Genomic DNA, 22,388 nt, shown 5'->3' on the forward strand with positions numbered 1-22,388 from the left:
TCAATACACAAATTCAATAAGCACTCTGTTAAGAAGCGCCCAGATCTCCTTTCATGCTATCCTAGATATTAGTTTATCTTACTCCTTAAAATGTTACCATCATTCTGTGGTCATCTGGCACTATTACTGTGCTGGGCAAGAAAGTTAAGCCACCAGACCTTTCAACTTTCACTGTACGAAGATCAGTACAAAAGTAAACAACATACTTGCAGATATCTCGATAAGTCTGAATTGCTGTCTCCATATAATGAGCAGGATATGGCCTAGGAGCTCCAGGCTGAAGAAAAGCTGATACTGCTGCCATTTCCTACAAGAGAAATTCAGTGGAGTCAATGTAGGTTTTTCAACAAATCATAAACCTCAAAAGACTGAGGAACATGTTTCAATAGCTATTAGATTCAAGATCTTCATCTAATCAGTTACTGGCATATACAAATATCCAATACACTGTAACTGATAAAAGGTTTAATACAACAGCCTATTTATGGCTCTGTTTATAATTAGCCAGAGAGTTACACACAGAAGTGTTTGCAGCTGACAGTACCCCCAACACTGTGCAGAAGCATTAATTCAGTGCAGTTTTACAAGTCCAAAAGAACTTCCTATTATCAGGAAGATTGTTCCTGCAAAGAAGCACTACCGTGTATTTTAAGCTGAGGTCTGCTTTTTGAGTTTTGCTTAAATGAAATTACATTATCAGCTTCCAAGGAAGCTAGTAAACATGCAGTCTGAAATTTTACTTCTTTTCTCATGGATTGAAAATATTTTAGCAGATATTTTCTGCAGAAAGTAAACACTAAGAAAAATCTGTAATTAAGACTGCTTCCATTTATTTGGAAATAAGGATTTCTTAATATTCTGCTTATTCAGATTATCCAAATGCAGAGCAACCTTCTGAACTGTAAAAATAGACATTTAAGTAAAAGTTTTAATCAGGATTCAAAGATGTACAATAATGCTTCCATGGCTCTATGAAGCAGAGTTTAGAATATTAGCAAGTTAACCAGACTAAAGTTTACAATACATACCTTCTAAAAATTTATAAAGTTACTAATTTCCCCTGGTACTCCCATTTATCTTGATGAAAATTACTTTAGTCATAAATACCTTCATTCTCAGGAGGAAATTATGAATGAGTATGTGTTTAGAGTGAAATTCAGTAGTGACATATTCAAAGTATAGCCTTCAAGTTAAGTCACCCGAAAACAGGTACAATACTGTATTTATAGTGACAGAGTCTTGAATTTCTGGCAAATAAGTATTTTGCCTAAGTCTAAAAGAGATACTATAAAGCTATTTTACATCTGGCTTTGAGTTATCAGTTTAAAGATCAATTTTTCTGGAGGTTGCATTTTAGGCTTTCTCCTTTCCATATTTTAAGAATTAACTCTCCAGTTTTTATTCATAGCTTTATTCCCTTCATATAACAGCAGAAAACAGATTTTACAACACCTTAGAGTTTCCTAAAGATAGGCAGCAGATTTGGGGAGACCCTTACAGATGTGGAGGTAGAGGAGAGAGATTGCATTTTGTTACTTTCAGACAAATATTAGAGATTATTAGAAAAAGTTCACAGAATGTTCATGTTACATGAAGTACCAACCAGTGCTCCAGCTGCATAAAGCATTGCCTGATCATTTAAGAAGTCCTTCTTTGCTGTATGGTAACAGCTATATGCAAGTTCATAGTGTTGCACCAAAAAGCACAAGTCTGCCATCTTCCGTATTTGAAGTTCTGGCGCTTCTGGTGGATACCTATAAATACAAATATTTAAATTCAAAGTCATCCTCTCTCAGCCTTGCCCCAAAACAGCCAAGAAAAGTGAATCTGCTTCGTTGCCGCCACACCTAACTTGGTTTCACATCCTACTTTCTGACTGGCAAGATCCACTGTTCCAGTGACATTCAAAGCACACACTCCTCTTAGCCAAGAAATACTGAATGGAATTTGTAACTACCACTGAAACTGCTTAATCAGATTAAACACTAGAGCTAAGCAGAGCCATATGAGAAGGAAAAAAAAAAGACTTTGACTGTTCACTTGGCTGTAAGTTATTTCTCCACATTTCTCTTGAAAGAAGTCAGTCCACTAAAAACTATGCTTTATGCCAAAACACTGTGCAAGTTCCTGTCCTCTGCAAGCATCAATCTAATTTTTAATTAATCCAATATATATGATTCACTTCAGTGATAATCAAATACATTTTCACGAACACTTGTATGGCAAATGCTGTAGGAAGTGATCTACACTTACAAGTTCAAAACAGAAAGCTGGAATTACCAACATTTTGATTACGAATCCAAAGACATGCAACACAGACATTTGAAGCTCTATGTGCATGTCAAGGACATTAACCTTGACTAGACAATGACCAAAATTATTTAGACTTCTGTGGTAAAGACAGTTGGAGAGTGTTCTTCATGATTATACATCCCAATTCACAGAGGGAATTACCAAATCATACAGAATTAGTATTTCGGTAACACTTAAAACCTGGTTTTAGTGTATACTAAGACACAGGTGCACTAAGTATGAAATTCCCTTGAGTTTAGCTCTTGAACACATTGTAAAAGCAATACAATATACAATACTCAATACTCTGCTGGAAAAAAATTGCATAGTTATATAAGCAAAAACACCTATACATGGGGTTTGGCTGTAATGACAGGTGAAAAAGCTTGTAAATTTTTTTTAAAATCCCTCATGACAAACTGTAGCTTCTTTTTATGACTATTACTCTTAAAATCATGTGTTCTTATTAACTTAGAAAGCTTCATTGTAAATAGAGCAGGCAGAAGACTCTGCAAACAGTCTATTTTATCCTCTTCTTCTTTAAGTTCTGCTACTCCTTTATTGAACATATTGAGGCACAGTACTTTTTATGATTTTTCTAACTGAAGTAATTCACAACATTGCTGATTTAGTTCACTTTGCAGAACACCATCAAACAAACACATGCTTTCACCTCCCATCCCTAAAAAGGCTACATTTGCACTTTAGGACTAAAATTAGGGACTGAGATTACTTACAGCAAACCAGAAGTATTCTTGAGCTCATTTATACTTTTCTCTGGAACCTTGCTGCCACTAAACCATTTTTTAGTAGCAGAAAACAGTGATCGGCTCAAGCCTTTCCTGGATATTAACTGAAGGAAGACACTGAATTAGAGCACTACATTGCAAGAGATGTACATTAAACTAATATAAAAAGCCAAGCTTCATTATGGCTTCGTAAACTGATTTTCTTCCATAAAACAGAAATAAATAAAAGGAATAAAATAACTAAGAACACACTTTCTTAGAATTAATCTCTGACACTGAGACAGAAGTTCATATATTTATATGCATATATTCATAATTCATATGTTTATTTTATCTCAGACAGTTGGGGTTCGCTATTCTTTCTGTAAACTGGAGAAACATCCATCTTAAGACCTTGAATATTTGATACATCTGTTTGAAAACTAAATTCTAAATAATAAGAATATCTAATTTTGGGTAGTAGTCCAACCTAAAATCTAGACTATTTGTAAAATAAAGTACTTCACTGTGATGCAAATACTTTAATGCATGACCTTGACTGAACATGGGCATGATATTAATCCCACTTCCAAAAAAAATCTATTTTGAAAGAAGCATATTCAGCTGCAAAAACTGCTAAAATCAACAGAATTACACGGTTCAGGGTGTCCCTGCATTTCTTCCCTGTCAAGTAGCAACTGAAGGATACAGGGGTTTTTTTGCAGATGATTATTGATTAAACAAATTTCTTAAATTTAGTTGTGTATTCTGATGTTGAAACACTAAGTCTGTTTTGTTCCCCATGCAGAATCATCCAAAAGCATAGAATATTAAGATTCAACAGATTTCCCTGAAAACAATTCACACAGGCTTTCACCAAGAAGCCACCCTGCACTGGAGCTGTTGATACAAACTAGTTCTTGTTTTTTAAAAGATAAATTAAGCAATAATGGGAAATTTTCAGTTGTTTCTCTTAAATCTACTAACCATTTTCAGCAAGACTGTTGAATTGTGAGATACAAGAAGGAAGTAATACTGTCAAAACAGATTTCTGGATATCTGGATTTATACCCCAACCATTTTTCCTTATTATAGCACAGAGTGTTTTTAAGGGTAAACTGACCTGATCATTGAGCTGTCGAATTGTTTTCTCTATGTGTGGCAAAAGTCCCCGAAATGTGAATTCCTGTATGAACTGTCTAATTCGATCGTGATCTGTGAGAGTTAAACAAGCACCATGAGGAGTCCCAGAATTTGACTTCTTTGAGTCTTGAAGTGATGTAGAAGCCTTCATGTAATCAGTGCTATCCAAACTGCCACTGGGATGATCCAGCTGAAGGGGGTGAGTCTTAAAGTTATTTGACAAGCCATCTGTTGAAAGATTGAAATAAGAGCTCCAGTAAGTATAAAGCTACATAAATATTTTGGGTTTTAAAGGTCATTTTTACTAACCTATTTCAAAGCTTTCCTTACTCAGAACTCTGGAAAGCAAAGCAATTCACCAGCTGTTCTACACTACAGATCAATGCTGAGCAGGCAGCAGCAGAGCACTGAGTATGGCATCATTCCTGCAATTCTCAGAAAGTTCAGGGAATCTCAAGAATTACAACGTACAAATATGTACGATTTTGGTTCTCAACTACAGTGCAAAAAAATCTTCCAGTATGCTAAATAATATTAACAACTTAGAAGGAAAACCTAGGAAACATTAAAATCAAAATAAAGCATTCATCAAAGTTGGGATTGCAGCAATTACCACAATTGCTCCATTGGGTCCATTCTCTTTTTTTTTCTGCTTATGTTTAAAGGTTAAAAAAAAAAAACAAACTAATTTTCCATGTCCATCCAAGTAAATTATGATGCAAAACAATTTCCTCCAAAGTCCTCTTTTTTCAATAAGAAGGGCTGCTGACTACTATTGCATTTAGCTCTCTGAAATAGACTGAGACACTGCTTCACTCTAAGACTTAAGCAGTTCTCTTACTTATAAGAAAATCAGCTTGCCCTATCTGGCACCAAGCAAAGCTGAGCCATGAAAACAAATCCTCAATGGATTTTACTCATGAAATGTAATCCTGAGTTTGTAAAGTTCAGTTGGCAGCTCCCAGACTACATCTGGGCTGCAAGGCCTTACAAAGATGGCAACTATAGGGTCTCCTACACATTCTAGATCTCCACATGCCTTCCAGGTGAGGCAGGCCAGGCAATGCAGGGTACCTCACTTTTTCCCTATTTGGTGATGCTTCTCATCTGAATCCTACACAGCTATCTTAATTGTTTTTAAGGGTGCAATCAATAATTTGCACTCTATTTAATTTACTATCCCCTTCCATCCACAAGCTGAGTTCCAAGGCAAGTGCTTCCAAACAACAAACTAAACACTTCCTTGACATTTACAGATTTAATACCAAAACCGAGGACAAAAAAAACCTCCAAAACCTCAGCTTCCAGGTTATAGCAAAGCACACAAACCAAAACCTTCATTGTTATGAAAATTGACTATTTAATCCTATGCTATTTTCACTGATTACCAGAGTTTGCATACAATATGCTTAGACTTACAAAATATGAGCCAAATACATCATTAACCATCTCATTAAGGAGATGTCACCAATCCAGTAGGTCACTACCACAGCATTTTTCTTTGAGGACACTTAAAGCATTTAAAAAACCATTACTCTGAGTTGCCTAATAGACATCTAATTAAATACTGTCCAAGACAAAAGACAGTTGTGTAAATGCTGTAAGATCAAGGTTTTCATAAAGTTACAAAAATACCTTTCATTTCACTGTCTATGCCATCAGATATCAAGTGATCAGTATTCTTGTTTGAAACAACAGTATAATCTTCATAGGAATCCTGCCAGAAAAGAGGGAAAAAAAAGTCAGAACTTTAAGACTACTCAACCACATACAAAAGTCATGAAACAGTAGTTATCAACTTCAATAAGTTAACTGAATTACTACAGCAGCATGTTTGTTCATATGTATTAATTTCTCTAAGTAGTTTCTGAGGCTTTAAGAAACTGTTCTATTTTAAAGACAAAACTTACATTCACCAAATGAAGCAAGTACCTTCTAACTTGCTCAACTGGCTTCCCTGTCAACCAAAGTAACTCCAGCTCTTGCACACCAATGCCTACAGCAGCAAAAATACATTCCCTAAAGCAATTCTCGAATAAGCTCACACACACAAAGATCTATATTACACAATTGACATGGTACAGAAAAAAGGAAAAATATCTGATTAGTTTATGGTGGACTATAACTCAATGGTCCTCTTAGCTTATAGAATAGGGAATATTTTGACTTTTCTGTAGCAGCTGATGCTGAGAATGGCTACCTAGAACAGACAGCTACATTTGGTAAAGAAGTTCCAGAAACCTTTTAATCTTAAGGAGTTATAATTGCAAGTTAGTCAAAAGCAAACTCAAAAAAGAGTATTTTTGGTTCTAAAGCAAAAAATACAGATATTTATGGCAAACTCAAAACACACTCTCCCTTGCAATTTTAGATGACAGACCAGACCACATGAAGTTATCACAAAAACCACACATACTCCCACAAAACAACACACCCAGACTATTTAGTGGAGTACAGAAGACCCAGGGGAAAAAAATTAAGCCTGAGAAAGACAAATAAAAATGAAGGTAGAAAGTTACTATGAACAGGACACTTCTGAGGTTACTTCCTCTTACAGCTCTTATTATTTCCTATTTCTTGTCGATTATTTCTGTGCTCTTGTCAGTCTATTTCAGACAGTCTAGTACTTCAGTGCTCCTTACTATCAAATTAAGTAGCACAGAGGACAGTTCCTACTGAGGACTCATCTTATGCCCTCACAAAAAGCCACAACTGTGTCAGAAGTGTCTGGAATGCCTACTTATTCTGTAGAAGCACATACATAACACTCAGGTGAAACTCAATGCAACTAAAAAGTACTTTCATAAGCACAGTAAAATCTGGTTTTAGAGTACTGTAATACCTGGTTCTGGATAGTGTTTTTCTGAAGGTACTGACTCCAAGGATCTGGTATCTGTTCGTCTGCTCCTCTGTTCGACACCCGAGAATTTATTTTCAGCAAATAGCAACCCTGAGTTCCATATCTCTGTTTCATCTCTTCATAAATGGAGTCAGCTCTGAAACAGTAAAACAACATTTATCTTGTCTTGATATCAAACTAACTTTAGAGCATGTACTGCAACGAACTATTTTAGACTATTATCCATAGTTCTTAAAAGGAAAATTCTCCAATTTTTAAAACAATCCATTATGTAAGAGTAAAACTGAAAATCTTTGAGAATTAGTTCAGAAAGCTACCAAAGAAAGCACCTACCCCAAGAGCTGGGACTGATTAACTTCATTTTACATGAACACAAGAAGATCTAAAAATAATACTTTCAAACATCTGCCTTGATAATAGCATACTGGCCAATGGATCCTGTTTCATGTCTAATCTCAACAGAATTTATCAACCCAAACACTTTGGTCAAAGAGCTCAGTGTAAGCTCACTGAAGGCAGATGACCCACCTTTGTTCTTCTCCTGTGCTTACATCATGCAGTAACACATAATATTTGAGCGTGTTTGGTATAAACCACTTGGGATATGAATATTCATTACTGTGCTGAATCCGATGTTGTTCTTGGGACAGCTTCAGGAACTGCTCCACAGGGTCAGGTTCAATAGAAGAAACTACCAGCATACCTGAATTCATTAAGGACATATACCCAAAGAACACATGACCATAAAATAAAATAGGAAGTGTATAAAACAGAATAGATGAGTACAATACTTAGGCATGTAAAACATGTTACCACAAAAGTACGTGCAATTAGAATTTGGCCTTACTCTCAACAAAAAAGAATCAGTTAACTAACATCTGTAAAATGAGATGCAACAGGAACTTGCTCCAATTCTGACAGTGAATCTAAGTTTAAGCTGCTACATGATAGCTGATTTAAGATTTTAGATAGAAACCAGATGTTCATAGCAAATATGTATCTGAAATTTATCCCAACTGTATTTTAGCTTTCAACTTCCAAGGAGAGTTGGGGCTTTAAGTTATCACCTGAACAACAGTGATGACCAGCATTCATAAACGCAGCAACACCACCTGGGTAAAAAGCAGAAGTGCTCAGATTTTTATTTCAATACAACTACACAATCATTAATAAGCCCACTCTGCTACATCTATTCACCAAATCAAAAGACATTACTTCAGAGAAGCCAAAAAGCAAAGTTATACTTTAAATGTTATTAAAATTCAGAATCCAGAATCAATATTTTGCAAAGTTAATTCTGCACAGGTGTGGCCATTATAATACCTGTCCTCTATACTGAAATGATAATGTTCAGGACAGAATTAGGAACAGAGTGTCATAAAATCTGCAGAATCATAATTACTGTAAAGCTTAACATCAGCTACATCACGAAACAGTGTTTTTTTTCAATTTCCCTGTAGACAAGCAAATTGAGCCTAAGCTTTGGTTTAAAAAAAAAAAAAAAAAAGTTAAAGCATTCAGGCATTGTTCCAGTCTTTCCAGACTTCTTTTTATCCAGCATAGCTCAAAGTTCACCAAATTTCCAAAACATCCTCTCCCCAACCTCCACCACTCCATCTGCTTACAAAAAGCTACTAAAAAGCAGCAGATGTATCCCAAACACACATTCCTCTGATGTAGATAAGGGACAGACAAGAGATACCTAAAAAGCTACAGAAGAAAGTGTTTTAGGATGATGGAGTTTCACTTACAGGTATTGCCTTTGAGCTCACTTTGACATAAAAAGAGCGTGTGGAGAAAGGGGAAAAAATACAAACACTACAAAAAAACTCAGGCCAAACAGTCACAAAGAAAACCCTGACACTCTTATGAAATCAGTCTGTGTAGTCAGACATAGTGGAAAAATATATAGGCTTCAAATCATAATTGTGAAAGAGGTACTGCAAAATTTTCAGTGTCTCCTACATGACATTTTGTAACAGCCTTCCCTGGAGGGGTCTGTAACATTTAAAGGATACATGCAACATAGTGGTTTAAGAATTCGTGATCAGATGCAGGCATGGACTGAAGAAAGCACTCTCTGTAAGACTCAAACCAAGGAGTAGTAGCTGAAATACACAATAAAACAGGACAAATTAGACTAGTCAGTGAAACTTGTTTACCCATTCATGAAAAGGAAGTATGAAAGACTATCCTGAAAGTGAAGCCTGCAAACTCTGACAAGGTTTGCATGGCAGGGGAAAGAAGGGGGAATAGTCCAAGGAGAAAGTATTTTAGATGCAACACAAGTAGGAGAAACAGTAACACTTGAATCAAATCCTGTGAAACTGAATAGCACCATAAGCACCACATTCCTCACCACTGCAGGCTCACGTGCATGGAGTCCTTGTTTAAACCAACTACTCTTTACCACCCCTTTAAACACCCATACACTTGGCAAAGAAAGAAATAAATTCCTCTAACAGTCATTTAATTTCTGGGCTAGGGATGTAAGAATTGACCAAGAAACAAAATTCATTTTTGAGTATGTAGAGGAGCTAAGGATTACCAAAACCCTATGCTGCCTGTTTTCTACAAGTGTTGACTTGGCTTGACAGCAGTCCCCTTCCCATGCCTTGCTAAAACAAACAGTTCAGCTGGCAAAGATCCAAGAAGACAAAACCTCAGATCCAAGTTGTGCCATTAATGCCTAATAATTTTAACCTGCAATGTTCAATGCCCTTTTACAACAGGGATTTCATTTTCCTAAGAGTAACAAATCAAGGGAAACCAAGGATATCTGGGACATAAAAAAAATGGTGAACCTAATATCGTCCATTTCTTTCCACTCCAGCTATAGTGTTGCATCCCTGAACACCGCACTATAGGTCAAACAATTATCTATTATTTCTTCTTTTAAGCCTGTTCTATTATATCTTTATTCTCCAACTCCTTTCCCTTGAGTGGGAAACAGACTCCAGAGCAAAATCAATCCAGTTTCAATAAACTGATTTCACACTGGTTACAGGAATCCAGTGTCATCTCACCTGCAAACTAGAAAACAGTAACTAGTAGAGAAAAAAAATTGTTAAGAAAATCTGAAGGTATTTTCTTTATATTGCCTTAAAAAACCCACATCACTAGACTTTAGTAAATAAAAGTAAATAAAAATTTCTAATGCTTTGTAAAGCTCTCATGCACCCCCTCATAAAAACCAAGCCAAACCACCACTTTGATTTCTTAAGCTAACTTTAGAAAACAAATTCATTTTTATGTTGGAATTATCTTGTATGGCATTCATCTAATGCATTTTGTTTAATCCTACATTGTCAAGCCATCTTAGACTGGCTTCAGACACACAGAAGTCAGATATAGCCACACTTGAATTCAATCTAGCATTCAGCACATGTCACATGAAAAAAAAATACTAAAAAAAAGTTACTTCAATAGGAGACAAACTTCCAGCTTTTGATTACAGCCTTTCCAGAAACTGCTCTCTGAGCACTCATATAGGATATAAAAAGCTCTTGGCTTTACTGAGACCTACATGCAAACATGCCAACTATTTAAATTAAGGAAAACACAGCTTGTTATTATTAAAAGCAAGCCATAAGAAAGTGACTCATATGCATTTTTCACAAGTATAACAAGCAATGCAGTAACTCTGGTTCAAAGTAAACACTGTTAAACGACCTAAGGCAAAAAAACTTCACTTCTGTTTTATAGTTGAATCACAGCAAAATAAAAAAATTACGTGTTTTTTTTTAAATCTGAGATACAAACAGAGAAGAACTACTTTGTTTTGTGGATTGGTTCCCCTGCCCTCTTTTTTCATTAGGCCTACTTAAAAAGCTTGGAAGCGGCCTCAAAGGCAACCGGATTCCCTCTACACAGCAACATTAACAGGATTCACTTGAGCATTTTACAGGGCTGTAATCACTTATTGTAGATACTTGATAAACACACACCATGCTCAAAACAAAAGCAGTATTTGAAAAAAATTTCACAACTGTAACACCTCATAACACATTACAGCAGTTCAGGCCAGCACTGTCATTCAGGTGCCCAGACCTATACACTTTGCATTTTTCCAGTATGTTGGTAACAGAACTGAAGTTTTGGCAAACTTGTTAACATGTTCAGAACTTAATTAAAAAACAAAAAAAAAAGTAATATTTCTACATAACAGCTTAAGAATGGAAAGTCTACTTCATGAAGTTTTGTACTCTTTAGGCATTTAGCAGGATCTGAACAGATACTACTGAAAGGATAGCTATTATTAACCAAAGGCATAAACTATATTAATATATAAAAATGAAAAACATCAAATCCTGGCTCTTAAAGACCACAATGCAGAGCCTTGAAAGGTCAATAACCAATGTGGTTTGGTAGCAGTAAGTCTCATGAACTACATAAAAATGTATTAGAAAGCTTTTTCTTTTTTTAAGGATCATACTCCAGAGAGAATGTCAATATAGCAGCGACATATGTGCTCTAAGTACAGTCAGCAGTTGAGTTCCAACTTAAAAAATGTTACTATCCCCTGAGAAAGAATTTCCCTAGAGAAGCAGAAAGTACATTTGAAATACAGCACAGTGACAGTATACAGTTCCATAGGATCAAACAGTCCAGTGTTTTTAACAGCAACAGTTAATTTACCACCACCACCCTTATTGATTGCATGGAAAGACCAAATGATTTTTGATTAACAAGAGTAGAAATGTGATTAAAAGAAAAATTAAAACAACCACCACCAACGATTTTTCAGTTAGGGGGAAAAAATGGAGGAACACACATCTACGTCCAGGAAAGTGCTGAACAGTTGTAGCAGATGGTAAGGAAAGGTGGATGGGGCACATGGAAAAGGAGTAAAGGGCAATTTGGCAAATTGGCACCAACCACAAAAAAATACCTGAATAAAACGTGGATGTGTTCAGTTCCATCAGTGTCTCTTTCCAATTACTGTACCAAGGAACACTAGCTTTAACTGAGCGATCTGATAGAAAAAACATGATATTATTATACTAAAAAGGGTCAGATGCAAACACACTCTCGGCTTTTACACTCTGGTAGAGTGAAGTAGAAAAAAATCTACGCCATGCAGGCCTATGAGGGGCACTGAAGAGATTTGACTCCAGCTAACCTTAATCATGAATATTTCAGGCTTCTCAACATTTGACAGTGTACTTTAATGGAAATCAATATTAATTTCTAGTTCAGTCCCTACTCTAGGCTGGAACACAAATGGAAATTCTATCAAGAAGCAAAGATTTAAGTTGTATCTAAACCTTATTTCTATTTTACTAGATGGAAGATACTCTAAATCTAAGGCACTAACTTGTGAGATTTCCAAGCCTATAGTACTAGTTAGATGTACCTGAATACATTAGCTGCTGAAAGTGGTTGCCCCAACATTCTCTTTCATCTCAAACATATTCCTCCAATGCCTCATGCCAGCATTTTTATCATGCAGCCCTGAACAAACATAGTCAGGGAACTGGTCTAGTAGAAAATTCTTTCCTTCTCTCAAATAATTTAGTTCTTTACTGGGATCATTTTTCTTCACCTTCTACATGCACCAGTACATGGGAGAAGCAGGCATGGCTGAACATGAGCAAATTTTCAGCAACCAAATGAGTCTCCCAGCACTATATTATGGAACTATAAGAATATTAAACAAAACTGTAACAATGAAGGATTACAAACAAATCAATACAACACAGCAGTTCCAAACCTTTTATCAAAAAAAGAGCAGGATTATGACCCCAGTGCCAGAAACATCATAACTCAGCTTCTTAAACAATGTTTACCTTTCTTCAAAACAGACATCACTTGATCACTATTAAAATTAAGGAAGTATATTTTAATATCATTATCCTAGAAAACGAATTCACTCCCAAAAAAAGAACAAATTAAGAACTAATGAGAGCATTTCCCATTTACAATGCCAAATTATTATGTTCTGCTGTCAGGAATGAATGTATCCATTGGTTTGAATAAAATGCTCTAAGAAAGTTGAAAAAACAAGACCCTAAATGTCTTAGTAAATACTCATATCCATCTAAGCATAAAGAAACCCTACTTGGTACTTCTTCATATTCTCTTACACTGTGGGATACAAACTCCTCCATCAACAGCACTGTCAGTGTTTTGTGAAGCAGGGTTCCACTAAAAGACAAAGCAACTGAATTTGTCCTTCTGTGTGATCTTAAATCGCTTATACACCTCTCCTCCTGTCAAATAAGCATATAGCCAGTCTGAATAGAAATAAGAACCTAATCACTGAGAGACAAAAGATAGTCAAACATGGTGATTTGTACATCTGAGGCTCCAGCAGCAAATATTGAAAACAAAAGGAGAGATATTAGCTTCTATAACTACAAAGCATTGCTTAATATAGCTACTATTTTTCTTCTCTTCTTTCAATACCTCACTTCTAAACTACGGTCACTAGAAACCTCATGGAAAAGTCTCCTCACCAAAACCATTCTGCTTTCTCAGGGTCTTTCCATCTCTAGAATTGAAGCAAATTTCCATCCAAAAATAAAATTTCATACCAAAATGGCAATTCACCAATGTGCTCTATAAATACAGGCACAGAAATTGAAAAAAATATGTGGGATTTTTAACAAATCTCAAAAACAAGATGTTTCCAGGCTCAGGTCCTTTGCTTTATAACCAACATGGGATATCAAGCTGAAGACATATCTTGCAAATTAGGTATCCAAGACATAAGAATTACGCCATTTTTCCATCATCAACATAAAAAAAAAATTACTACAGCAACATCAGTCACTAATCCTCATGAAGTTTTATCAGTCCATTGCTATAGCAGAGCCAAACTCTTCACTGCAGGCTGAACTTTAAATACATAAATTACGCATGTTTAAATAGGGCAGTGCATACATGCTTTGAACTAAGTACATGCTCAGAGGCTTTAATGGATTAGGGTCTTAATTGGGAGGAGTTCAATCTTCTCAGATCCTAAGATCAGGTCTCATTTAGCATTATTCACAATGCCTCATCCCTTGGAGATCTAAGAAAAAACATCTTTGGAATACTCCAGTCATTTTGACAGTGAAATATGAAGCACAAGTTCCACAAGAGAAAAAAAAAAAAAAAAAAGACAAGGAATCAAAGGAGTCACACACCTTTCTTCACAGTCCTTTTTCCTTAAACATTTTATGACTTTATCATAAAAAATAAAAGAAGCTAGGATAACTAACTTCAAGATAAAGCTGCACATTAGTACCAACACTAAGTTCTGACATTTATCCAGCCAAGTTCGACAAGTCACTGTATCAGTTTTGTAACAAGAAAATTACACAACCAAAGCATCGCTAATGGCTACATTAAAGTAATGATTTAACAGAAGTTGGGAAGAACTACAACACCAGGAAACTTAAAATTATTAATTCAGTTCAACCACTCTTTCAGCATTATATAAAGCCAAAACTATTAGTTAAATCCGAAGTTTCAGTAAAAGCAATGTCTCAAAACTGATAAACTCTGAATAATTTTAGTACATGCCATGAAGCTGAAACAAAGGCTAGAAATCTCTCAGCCAATTCCAGTTTACATTATGAAAAATACAATACCATTACATACCACTGATGTTGAGATCATAATCTCCAGCTGTGATCACATTAGCTACCAGTCCTTCAGCAGGCTGACTGACAGACACAACATCATGCAAAAGTTTCCGAATGGCACCGGGCTGAGGTGGGTGAGTAATGATGCTGTTGACAGCAATCTTCAAATTTTTAATGATGTGAAGCTGATTATTAGGATCTCTCATATGAACTAAAAAAGAAAAAGAAGAGGATTTGCTGAGGAGTGTAACAGACAGTTAAAGGAATTGTCATAAATTAGTCTTTTTCCAACACATTTTTTCTTTAAAGATTGCTCCACTAAACTTCTCCATCACCAGTTTTAGACCACAGTCCATAATGCTTGACTACCAAAAATGGAGGGGAGGAAGGTGGTAACAAAAAATTACTTGATGTTCAACATTAGGCTCATCTAGGCAGACTGATGAATGAACAGTATAGGATCTTAGCTGGTAAGAATATCTACTCCATCTAACATAGAGCGTGCACATCCTACACTGATGCACTCCCTTCCTTGTGGAGCATATCAACTTTCATGAAAAAGCCACAGGAACCATGTATGGATTTCACACAACACATGTTTCAAGGAATCAGCAGTTTCCAGGAAATCCCCCACACACAATTAAATAGCACTTAAGAAACCTGACACGGATAACATAGTATTCATTCATCCAAAATTAACATATCCTAAAAGACAAGCTGAGAGAGTTGGAGTTGCTCATCGTGGAGAAGGGAGGAGACCTTAGAGCAGTCTTCCAGTACCTATAAGGGGTTTTCAAGAGAGCTGGAGAGGTACAAGGGCATATAGTGACAAGACAAGGGGGAATGGCTTAAAACTGAAAGAGGGCAGATTTAGATCAGATATTGGGAAGAAATTCTCTACCATGAGGATAGTGAGGCATTGGAACAGGTTGCCCAAAAAAGCTGTGATGCCCCAACACTGGAACAGTTAAGGCCTGCCTGGACAGGGGTATGAGCAACCTGGTCAGTTGGAAAGTAACCCTAACCACAGCAGGGTACACTTAGAACTAGATGTTCCTGAAGGTCCCTTTAGACCTAAACCATTGTATGATTTTTAACACTATACCTCTCTTTGTAGAATCTTTCTGAAAATTGCTCCCTAAAGCCATCTGTTTTTAAAAAACTGATCACAATATTTTCAAGCCTTGTAACAATTCTGGAGCCTACTGTGATTTTTCATGTAATTTTACCCTACTTCAAACCACAACCACCATCAAAGCAAGCCAGACTGAGCGCAGGCAGGACACACTGACTACGGCTGCCTAAGCCACCTGGTGCTACCACGTGCCACACAGCACAGCCCGACTCCTATGCATGTTATTTTCACAAATTCCTGTATAGTATATAAAAGGCAGCATAAATGAAAATTCTTGCTGTTTTCTTCATCTTTCAACTAACTACAGGATTCACACCATAAAGGTCTGAAACTGAGTATTCAATCTGTTCCAGCCTGGAAAGCACTCCACACCTTTTCCACAAGCCTCTTCAGAAGTAACAAGTACACAGCTAAAGTCAGATCACACTAGATGTGTTTACAATCCATCTTAAGTGTTAAAACAGATTTCTAATGTCGTTCAAATCTTGACTGGTGTAGTTCTACCTTCCTCAATCACATATTCACTCCCAAGCCTTACCCAGCACTCAAGCTCATGGGAAAACACAGTAAAGCAGGTTAAAACACTAGTCCTGCCAAAAACAACCTAAAAATATGTGGGTTTTTTTCAGCTATAAGTTTGAGATTGAACTCGTACATCATAAGGCTTTATCAACACCAGAAAAGACAGTTGTGCAGGCTAAACTTTACATATTTGAGTTCATCATTTCTATCAGAAAGCTGAAGCAGTTGTTTTGGATGGAGTTTTTTTCATCTTATCACATTGGTAAATTATCAACCCCATTTTGAAATTATCAAATGTAAAGGAAGTGGCAGGAACAAACAACTAGGAAACTAGTTTGCCTTCACCAGCACAGCTGTAACACTACAACTCATCCTTGCTATCTGTCCTAAATGTAATAGCCATAATAATGAAGAGCAACCACATTTCCCTACAGAACACAGATGACATCTCTGGCATATGTTAAATGTTAAGGACTAAAATAACAGGCATACTTGGAACTCCAAAAAGTTTTTGTTTTAATCAAAAAAAAAGAGACATATCTAGTGTTATACATTTCCTTCAAATGTTTATAAGATAATTTCAAAAAGTACTTCCCCAAAAGTGGCAGCAGTATTAGAACAGTATCTTTCTCATCAAAAGTTGAAGCATCAGATGCTAAGATACACATGAACAAGGAATTCCTAACATCACACTAAGCTCGAATAAGCAGTGTTCCCATTATACTTCCTTACATCTTGCACATACTTAAGGCTTAGAATCAGATAAATTCATCAGAAGCTCTTTTTTTTTGTTAAGGTCAAACGCTTTGATTTAAGAGCAACCAATGCTATCTTAAAGTGATACTTGCTAATTGACATGTGCACTGTAATCCTCCCTCCCACAAAGACAGCATTAGTTCATAGAGTATTTTTCAAGATTCTTAAAAACAGGATCCTATTTTAAAGAAAACCTACCTATATACACAATATACGCCTATCAATATATACAATGCACAACAGACTTGTTAAATCAGGCATTAGTTGTAACTAACAAACAAAACAGTTAAGTAAGCCACTTTGAGAATAAGTATGAAGTATAAAATCCTCAGTATACTTCTGGTTTCTTTTATTAAAGGAAGTTGAAAGTTTTGGGAGGGTTTTGGTTTTGCTTTCCTCTGAAGTCAAGATTTATGGGGACAGTAAAGCTGTCCTTTCACTTTTTTTAAACATTTCTCCTTCACTAACAGGAGGTGACTTACTTACAGAAGCCAAGAGGCTAAAAATTACAGGACAGAGCACCCTGAATCTGTGCTCAAGACACACTACCATCACAGTTTGCTGAGTATTGCAAGTGTATTTTGGCCACACCAACATTAGCAAGTCAGTCATAGGCCAAAGTTGATGAGTAGATTAAATACTGATTTGTGCAAAGGGTGATCCCGCTGCATCTAGGGGCTCTACTTGAAGTTAGATAGAAGCTGGCCTCCTTGGATTGAGCAACCTCAACAGTGTGGTTTTACACTACCTGAAGGATTACACTGTGTTCTGGTCTTTCACAGTAGAGAGCTCAGCTCTCTACTGATAAATTCCTGTTTATCAGATTTGTTTTGCACATATATCAGTAGGCTGATTTCCTACTTGCACTGCTTCTCTAAGCAAGAAGGCTGATGAGCACACAGCCTTCAGCTGGTTCATAAGCTACGTAATTCCTAATTTCAGACAAAAATATGTACTGTAGCAGGACTCTAAATATGTAGTAGCAAATCCATGACTTAGCTTTTCAAATTAAAGAATCCAAGAAGCAATACATGTACTTTAAACTTCTGTATAAGTAAGGGACAGCTTATTTCTAAAGGGATGAACTACTAATCAATCCAATTTTATGTTACAAATTCAATGAAACAGCCACTAAGTAAAGAGAGATGGATTAATTTCAAATGGACAGCATTTCACACCCCCTTAAGAAAAATTGTGCTTAGAAAGGAAGACATCAAGACAGAATTACAGAATCGCAGAACTGTTATAGTTGGAAGGGATCACTGGAGATCATCTACTCCAGCCTCCCTGCCAAGCCAGGATCACCTCAAGCAGGTAACATGAACTGTCCAGGTGTGTTTGGAATGTCTCCAGAGAGGGAAACTCCACAATCTCCCTAGGCAGCCTGTTCCAGTGCTCTGCCACCCACACCGGAAAGAAGTTTTGCCTCATGTTGAAGGAGAACTTCTTGTATTTTAGCTTATGGCCACTGCTCCTCACAGAATCCCTGAACAGTTATCACCACAATATAATAACCCTACATAATATGAGAATAATAATATTAAAACCATAAGCAGTAAACCACAGAGCATGTTATGTATAGACATTCTGCTGTACCGCAATCAGATTATTTAATCATGCCTTTCTTCCTCTCAGTCCTTACCCTCACACATGCAGCTTCTAACACAAGAACTTACAGTCAGCATGCAGTAACATTTTTTTCCAGGAAGTAGGAAGAGGAAGTCACTCTTGGAGTGAAGAACTGGAGTCAGGCTTGTGGCCTGCTGGATTAGAATACACACAAAATCGTGCAGCAACAAAACCAACTGTGTCAAGTTTCACTCAGTGAACACTGAGGATAATTCGGGTTTGCAAGTTCTTTAACTGTCACAATAATTGGACCAAAATAGTTGCAACTAAGTGAATTAATTAACCTTCCAAGTGAATGCTACATTTTGAATACTCAGCCTGGTTTTGTTTGCTAGATGCATTTTGAGAGCCTTTCACTAAAAGAAAGAGATAATTAACTTCAGAGCTCTAAAGAGGTGAGCATCTGCATTTATTATTTTTATCTCTGCTGCATTCTCTCATAGTTCATAAGCATTGTTAAACAAAATGAAAAACATTTATGAACAAGTTACAGTTGATAAGTTACTAAGATTCACCTGAAAATGAAGGCAGATTTTTAAGACAAAGTAGCTTTTAAGCTGTTGCCATTTTTAAGAGAGAAATGCAAAAATCTAATGAGAATGACAGTACAAGCTTCATTTTCTTGCACTCTTTCCTCAGCACATGGCATGAAGAGGCTGCAGTCTGAGCTACATGTCTCAGAAACCAAATCTGACAAATGTCATTGCATCATTATTCTGACAAGCAGTTCTCTGCAAACTGCTGTCCTGCACACAACTGTCATGGGCAGCAGCTTGAAATGCATAGCTTACCTAAATGAAAAATAAACAAATTCCCGATATTAAGTTAAAGCACCACAGCTAAAAAACTCTGTTGTTTCTCTCAAGTGGTCAATCTCCAGTTTTCCTGCTGCTTCACGTGGTCATTTTGCCACATAAGCAGTTCGATTCCCACTTCTTCACTCACAGAAGCGTCAACAAAAAAAAAAAAAAAAAAAAAAAAAAAAAAAAAAAAAAAAAAAAAAAGAAAAGAAAATAACCCATATAGGATCATGCTACAGGCAAGAGAAACGAAAGCCCTGCAACTGAAATTACGATCAATGTTTCTGAAAGACTAGCCGTATCCAGTAGAGTCTACAGCAAGAGTCAGGTATGGGTACTAGGAAGTTAACAGCAAAGTGGTTTTAATGGAAGACAAAAATCCGTCTGGAAGAGCTGAATTTACAGACACCTTCCTCTTCAGCCGTGGGATGTCTCCAGGAGAAGCCAAACTTCCCCGGTTCCGCAGACCGAATGAAACTAAGCTGCCTTACCAGCTGTCACCTGCGACAACCCCGGCAAACGCGTGTCTCCGCCAAGCCTGTCACGGCTCCCGGTGACACCACCCGGGCGGCCGCCGGCACGGCGCCGGGAAGGGGTGTCGGGCCCGTCCCGCCGGCACAGCCCCGGCAGGCACAGCCGCGCGGGACCCCCGGAGGCCGCGGGCGGAAGGGAGCGGCGGCGCCGCCTCCCCCGCCCCGTGTAAACAACGCGCTCCGCTGCCGGCACCGACCTTCCGAGGTGAGGCGGCAGAAGGGCCTGACAAGCTCGGCGAAGCTGAGGTTGTTCCTGCGGGTGAGCCGCTCCGCCTCCTCGCTGCACAGCGCGGCCACCAAGGGCACGAACGAGTCCTGGATGAACTCCTGCACCGACTGCACGCACTGGGCCATGGCCGCCGCTCGGGGCCGCCCGAGACGGCCCCGCCACCTTTCTCCGCAATTCTCCGGATTATTCTCTCCCTCCCTCCTTCCCTGGCCAGTGCCTGTCCGCAGCTCCCGCCCGGGCCCCGCTCAGCGCCCGCCGAGCGCCGCCATGTTGCGCCTCAGCCGAGCCCCTCGGGGAGCGCCCGCTCCCGGCGGCCCCCGCGCCCGCTCATGTGATTGGCCAAAGGGGCGGTGCCGGGCCGGGAGGGGGAGGCGACGGTGGCCGGCCGGAGGGGGGGGAGGTTGGGCTGTGTGCCCTTCCTGCCCCCCCCGAGCGGGCAGTTGGTGCGGTCCGGGCGGGGGGCGGCGCGGGGCCGTGCGATGCTCCTGAGGATTCCTAGCGCCGGGAAGCGGGTTTGGCCACCGAGTGGGAAAAATAGTGCTGTCGGATTTATGTAAAAAAAAACCCAAACAAACAACAAAACAAACAATAAGCCCAAAAATAATAACAAAAAGCGACAGAATTGCCCCAAAACAAGAAAAATAGGGGGGAAAAGCACCCCGAAACAACAAAAAAAACCGCCAAAATAACGACAAAACAAATCAAACCGAGAAAATTGAAAAAAAAAAAAAAAAAGCACAAAAAACCAACCAAAGAAAAAAAAAGCAACAACAAAAAAGGGCCAAAACTACCCCAAAACAAAGCAAAGGAGAGAAAAATCAAAAACAAGGACGAAAATCCAAACGCAAAAAAGCAACAACCATAAAACCACCAAAATAACCCCAAAACAAAAACCCCACACATGAATAAAGCTACACACACAAAACCTGTGAATGGTTAGCCATAAACTAAAACACAAGTTCTGCTTTGTGTAAAATGCATATTATGTGGCTCTACGCAGATAGTTACAATAGGTATTATGTTATATTGATTAGTTGTGCTGTATTAAGTATGGTAAATGTAGTTTTGTAGTTAAAATGAAGCTTTAGTAGTTAAAATAGAAGCTATGTATGTGGGTTTTTTGGGGTTTTTTTTTTAAGGAATGAGATACTCGCTTCGAGGTAACCATCACAGAACACACCTGAATCTTCCAGAGAAGAGGAATTTATGGTTTTCTTATCAGAAGAAGCTAATTTCTTCAGGCCTTGCTCAGACTCGAAGACGCCGTGGGGATTAAAGGAAACAGTTGACATATAACAGAGTTTCTTGTTCTAAATAGAATGTATGCATAACCATGAAGTATATATGAATATGCAACAGTGTATTGTTTTAAGGGTGATTCCTTTGCTCACAAGGCATGCTTGTCGTGGCTTAAGTGCCCGAGAGCATCCCAACATCCCTAAGTCTTTGCTTTTTATTGTCTTGTAATTGTCCTAACTCTAAATTTTTATTACTCTAATTGTATTACTATTTTTATAACCATTTTATTATTATTAAACTTTTAAAAATTAAAAAAAAAAAAAAAAAAAACAAGTAATTGGCGTTTTTCACTTCAACATGAGGAGGAATGCGGCGGCGGTTTTTGCTCTCCCCCGCTGCACGCGGCTCTTGGGAGCCCGGCTGTGGCGTAGCTTCCACGTGCTGCCGGGGTTTGCTGCCGCGGGTTCCCGGACACGGCTCCGTGTCTCGGGCGCGTGGGCTGGCCAGTCTCTGTTACCGTGCGCTAGGGACCCGGCAAAGAGGAAGAAATTTGTCCATTTACTCCGTGCTTGGCAGGAACGGTTTATTGGTCACGTGGCGCGGTTCGATGGAAAGACGCGACCGCTCCCGGCACTCCCATGGGAGAAAATGGCGTCTGCGTGCCGGCGGGATAGGGCTTTATAGAGGGGCGGCTGCCGTGGCGGTGACGTCAGCAACAGCGACCAACCAGAGAACCCCGCAGGGGCGGGCACTGAGCCTTGGGCTGAGCGGGACCGTGTGGCTCGGGGCGGCCAGCACGGGGTTTCCCGGGGCCGGACGGCAGGGTGCTTACAGGAGCGGCACAGGGGGAAGATCCGGCAACAGGCAACATGGGGGCAGAAACCGCGGGGGGGAACAACGCGGGGGAAACGCGGGATTACAGAATTTGAGTTATTTGAACATAAATTAAAA

At 38.4% G+C, this 22,388-nt stretch overlaps 1 protein-coding gene across 4 annotated transcripts in view; it reads right to left on the reverse strand.

Annotated features, from left to right (window-relative positions):
- TRAPPC8 (trafficking protein particle complex subunit 8) overlaps nucleotides 1–20,398 on the reverse strand; it is a 51,427-nt gene extending 31,029 nt beyond the window's left edge. For 2 of the 4 annotated variants that reach the window (XM_053944025.1, XM_053944014.1), the window contains exons 1-11: nucleotides 20,167–20,398; nucleotides 14,611–14,805; nucleotides 11,915–11,998; nucleotides 9,042–9,131; nucleotides 7,552–7,726; nucleotides 7,006–7,159; nucleotides 5,799–5,880; nucleotides 4,144–4,391; nucleotides 3,030–3,145; nucleotides 1,604–1,754; nucleotides 207–307 (exon numbers count right to left, since the gene is read on the reverse strand). In XM_053944025.1, the coding sequence (XP_053800000.1) occupies nucleotides 207–307; nucleotides 1,604–1,754; nucleotides 3,030–3,145; nucleotides 4,144–4,391; nucleotides 5,799–5,880; nucleotides 7,006–7,159; nucleotides 7,552–7,726; nucleotides 9,042–9,131; nucleotides 11,915–11,998; nucleotides 14,611–14,805; nucleotides 20,167–20,323 (1,553 nt within the window). In that variant the 5' untranslated portion in view covers nucleotides 20,324–20,398. The remainder of the gene's footprint in view (nucleotides 1–206; nucleotides 308–1,603; nucleotides 1,755–3,029; nucleotides 3,146–4,143; nucleotides 4,392–5,798; nucleotides 5,881–7,005; nucleotides 7,160–7,551; nucleotides 7,727–9,041; nucleotides 9,132–11,914; nucleotides 11,999–14,610; nucleotides 14,806–20,166) is intronic. The other 2 variants (XM_053944031.1, XM_053944037.1) reach the window with 2 other exon arrangements.
- Between the last annotated feature and the right edge of the window lie 1,990 nt (nucleotides 20,399–22,388).

This window comes from Vidua chalybeata, chromosome 1 (genome assembly GCF_026979565.1).
Source record: "Vidua chalybeata isolate OUT-0048 chromosome 1, bVidCha1 merged haplotype, whole genome shotgun sequence".
In the NCBI taxonomy this organism is placed as follows: Eukaryota; Metazoa; Chordata; class Aves; order Passeriformes; family Viduidae; genus Vidua; species Vidua chalybeata.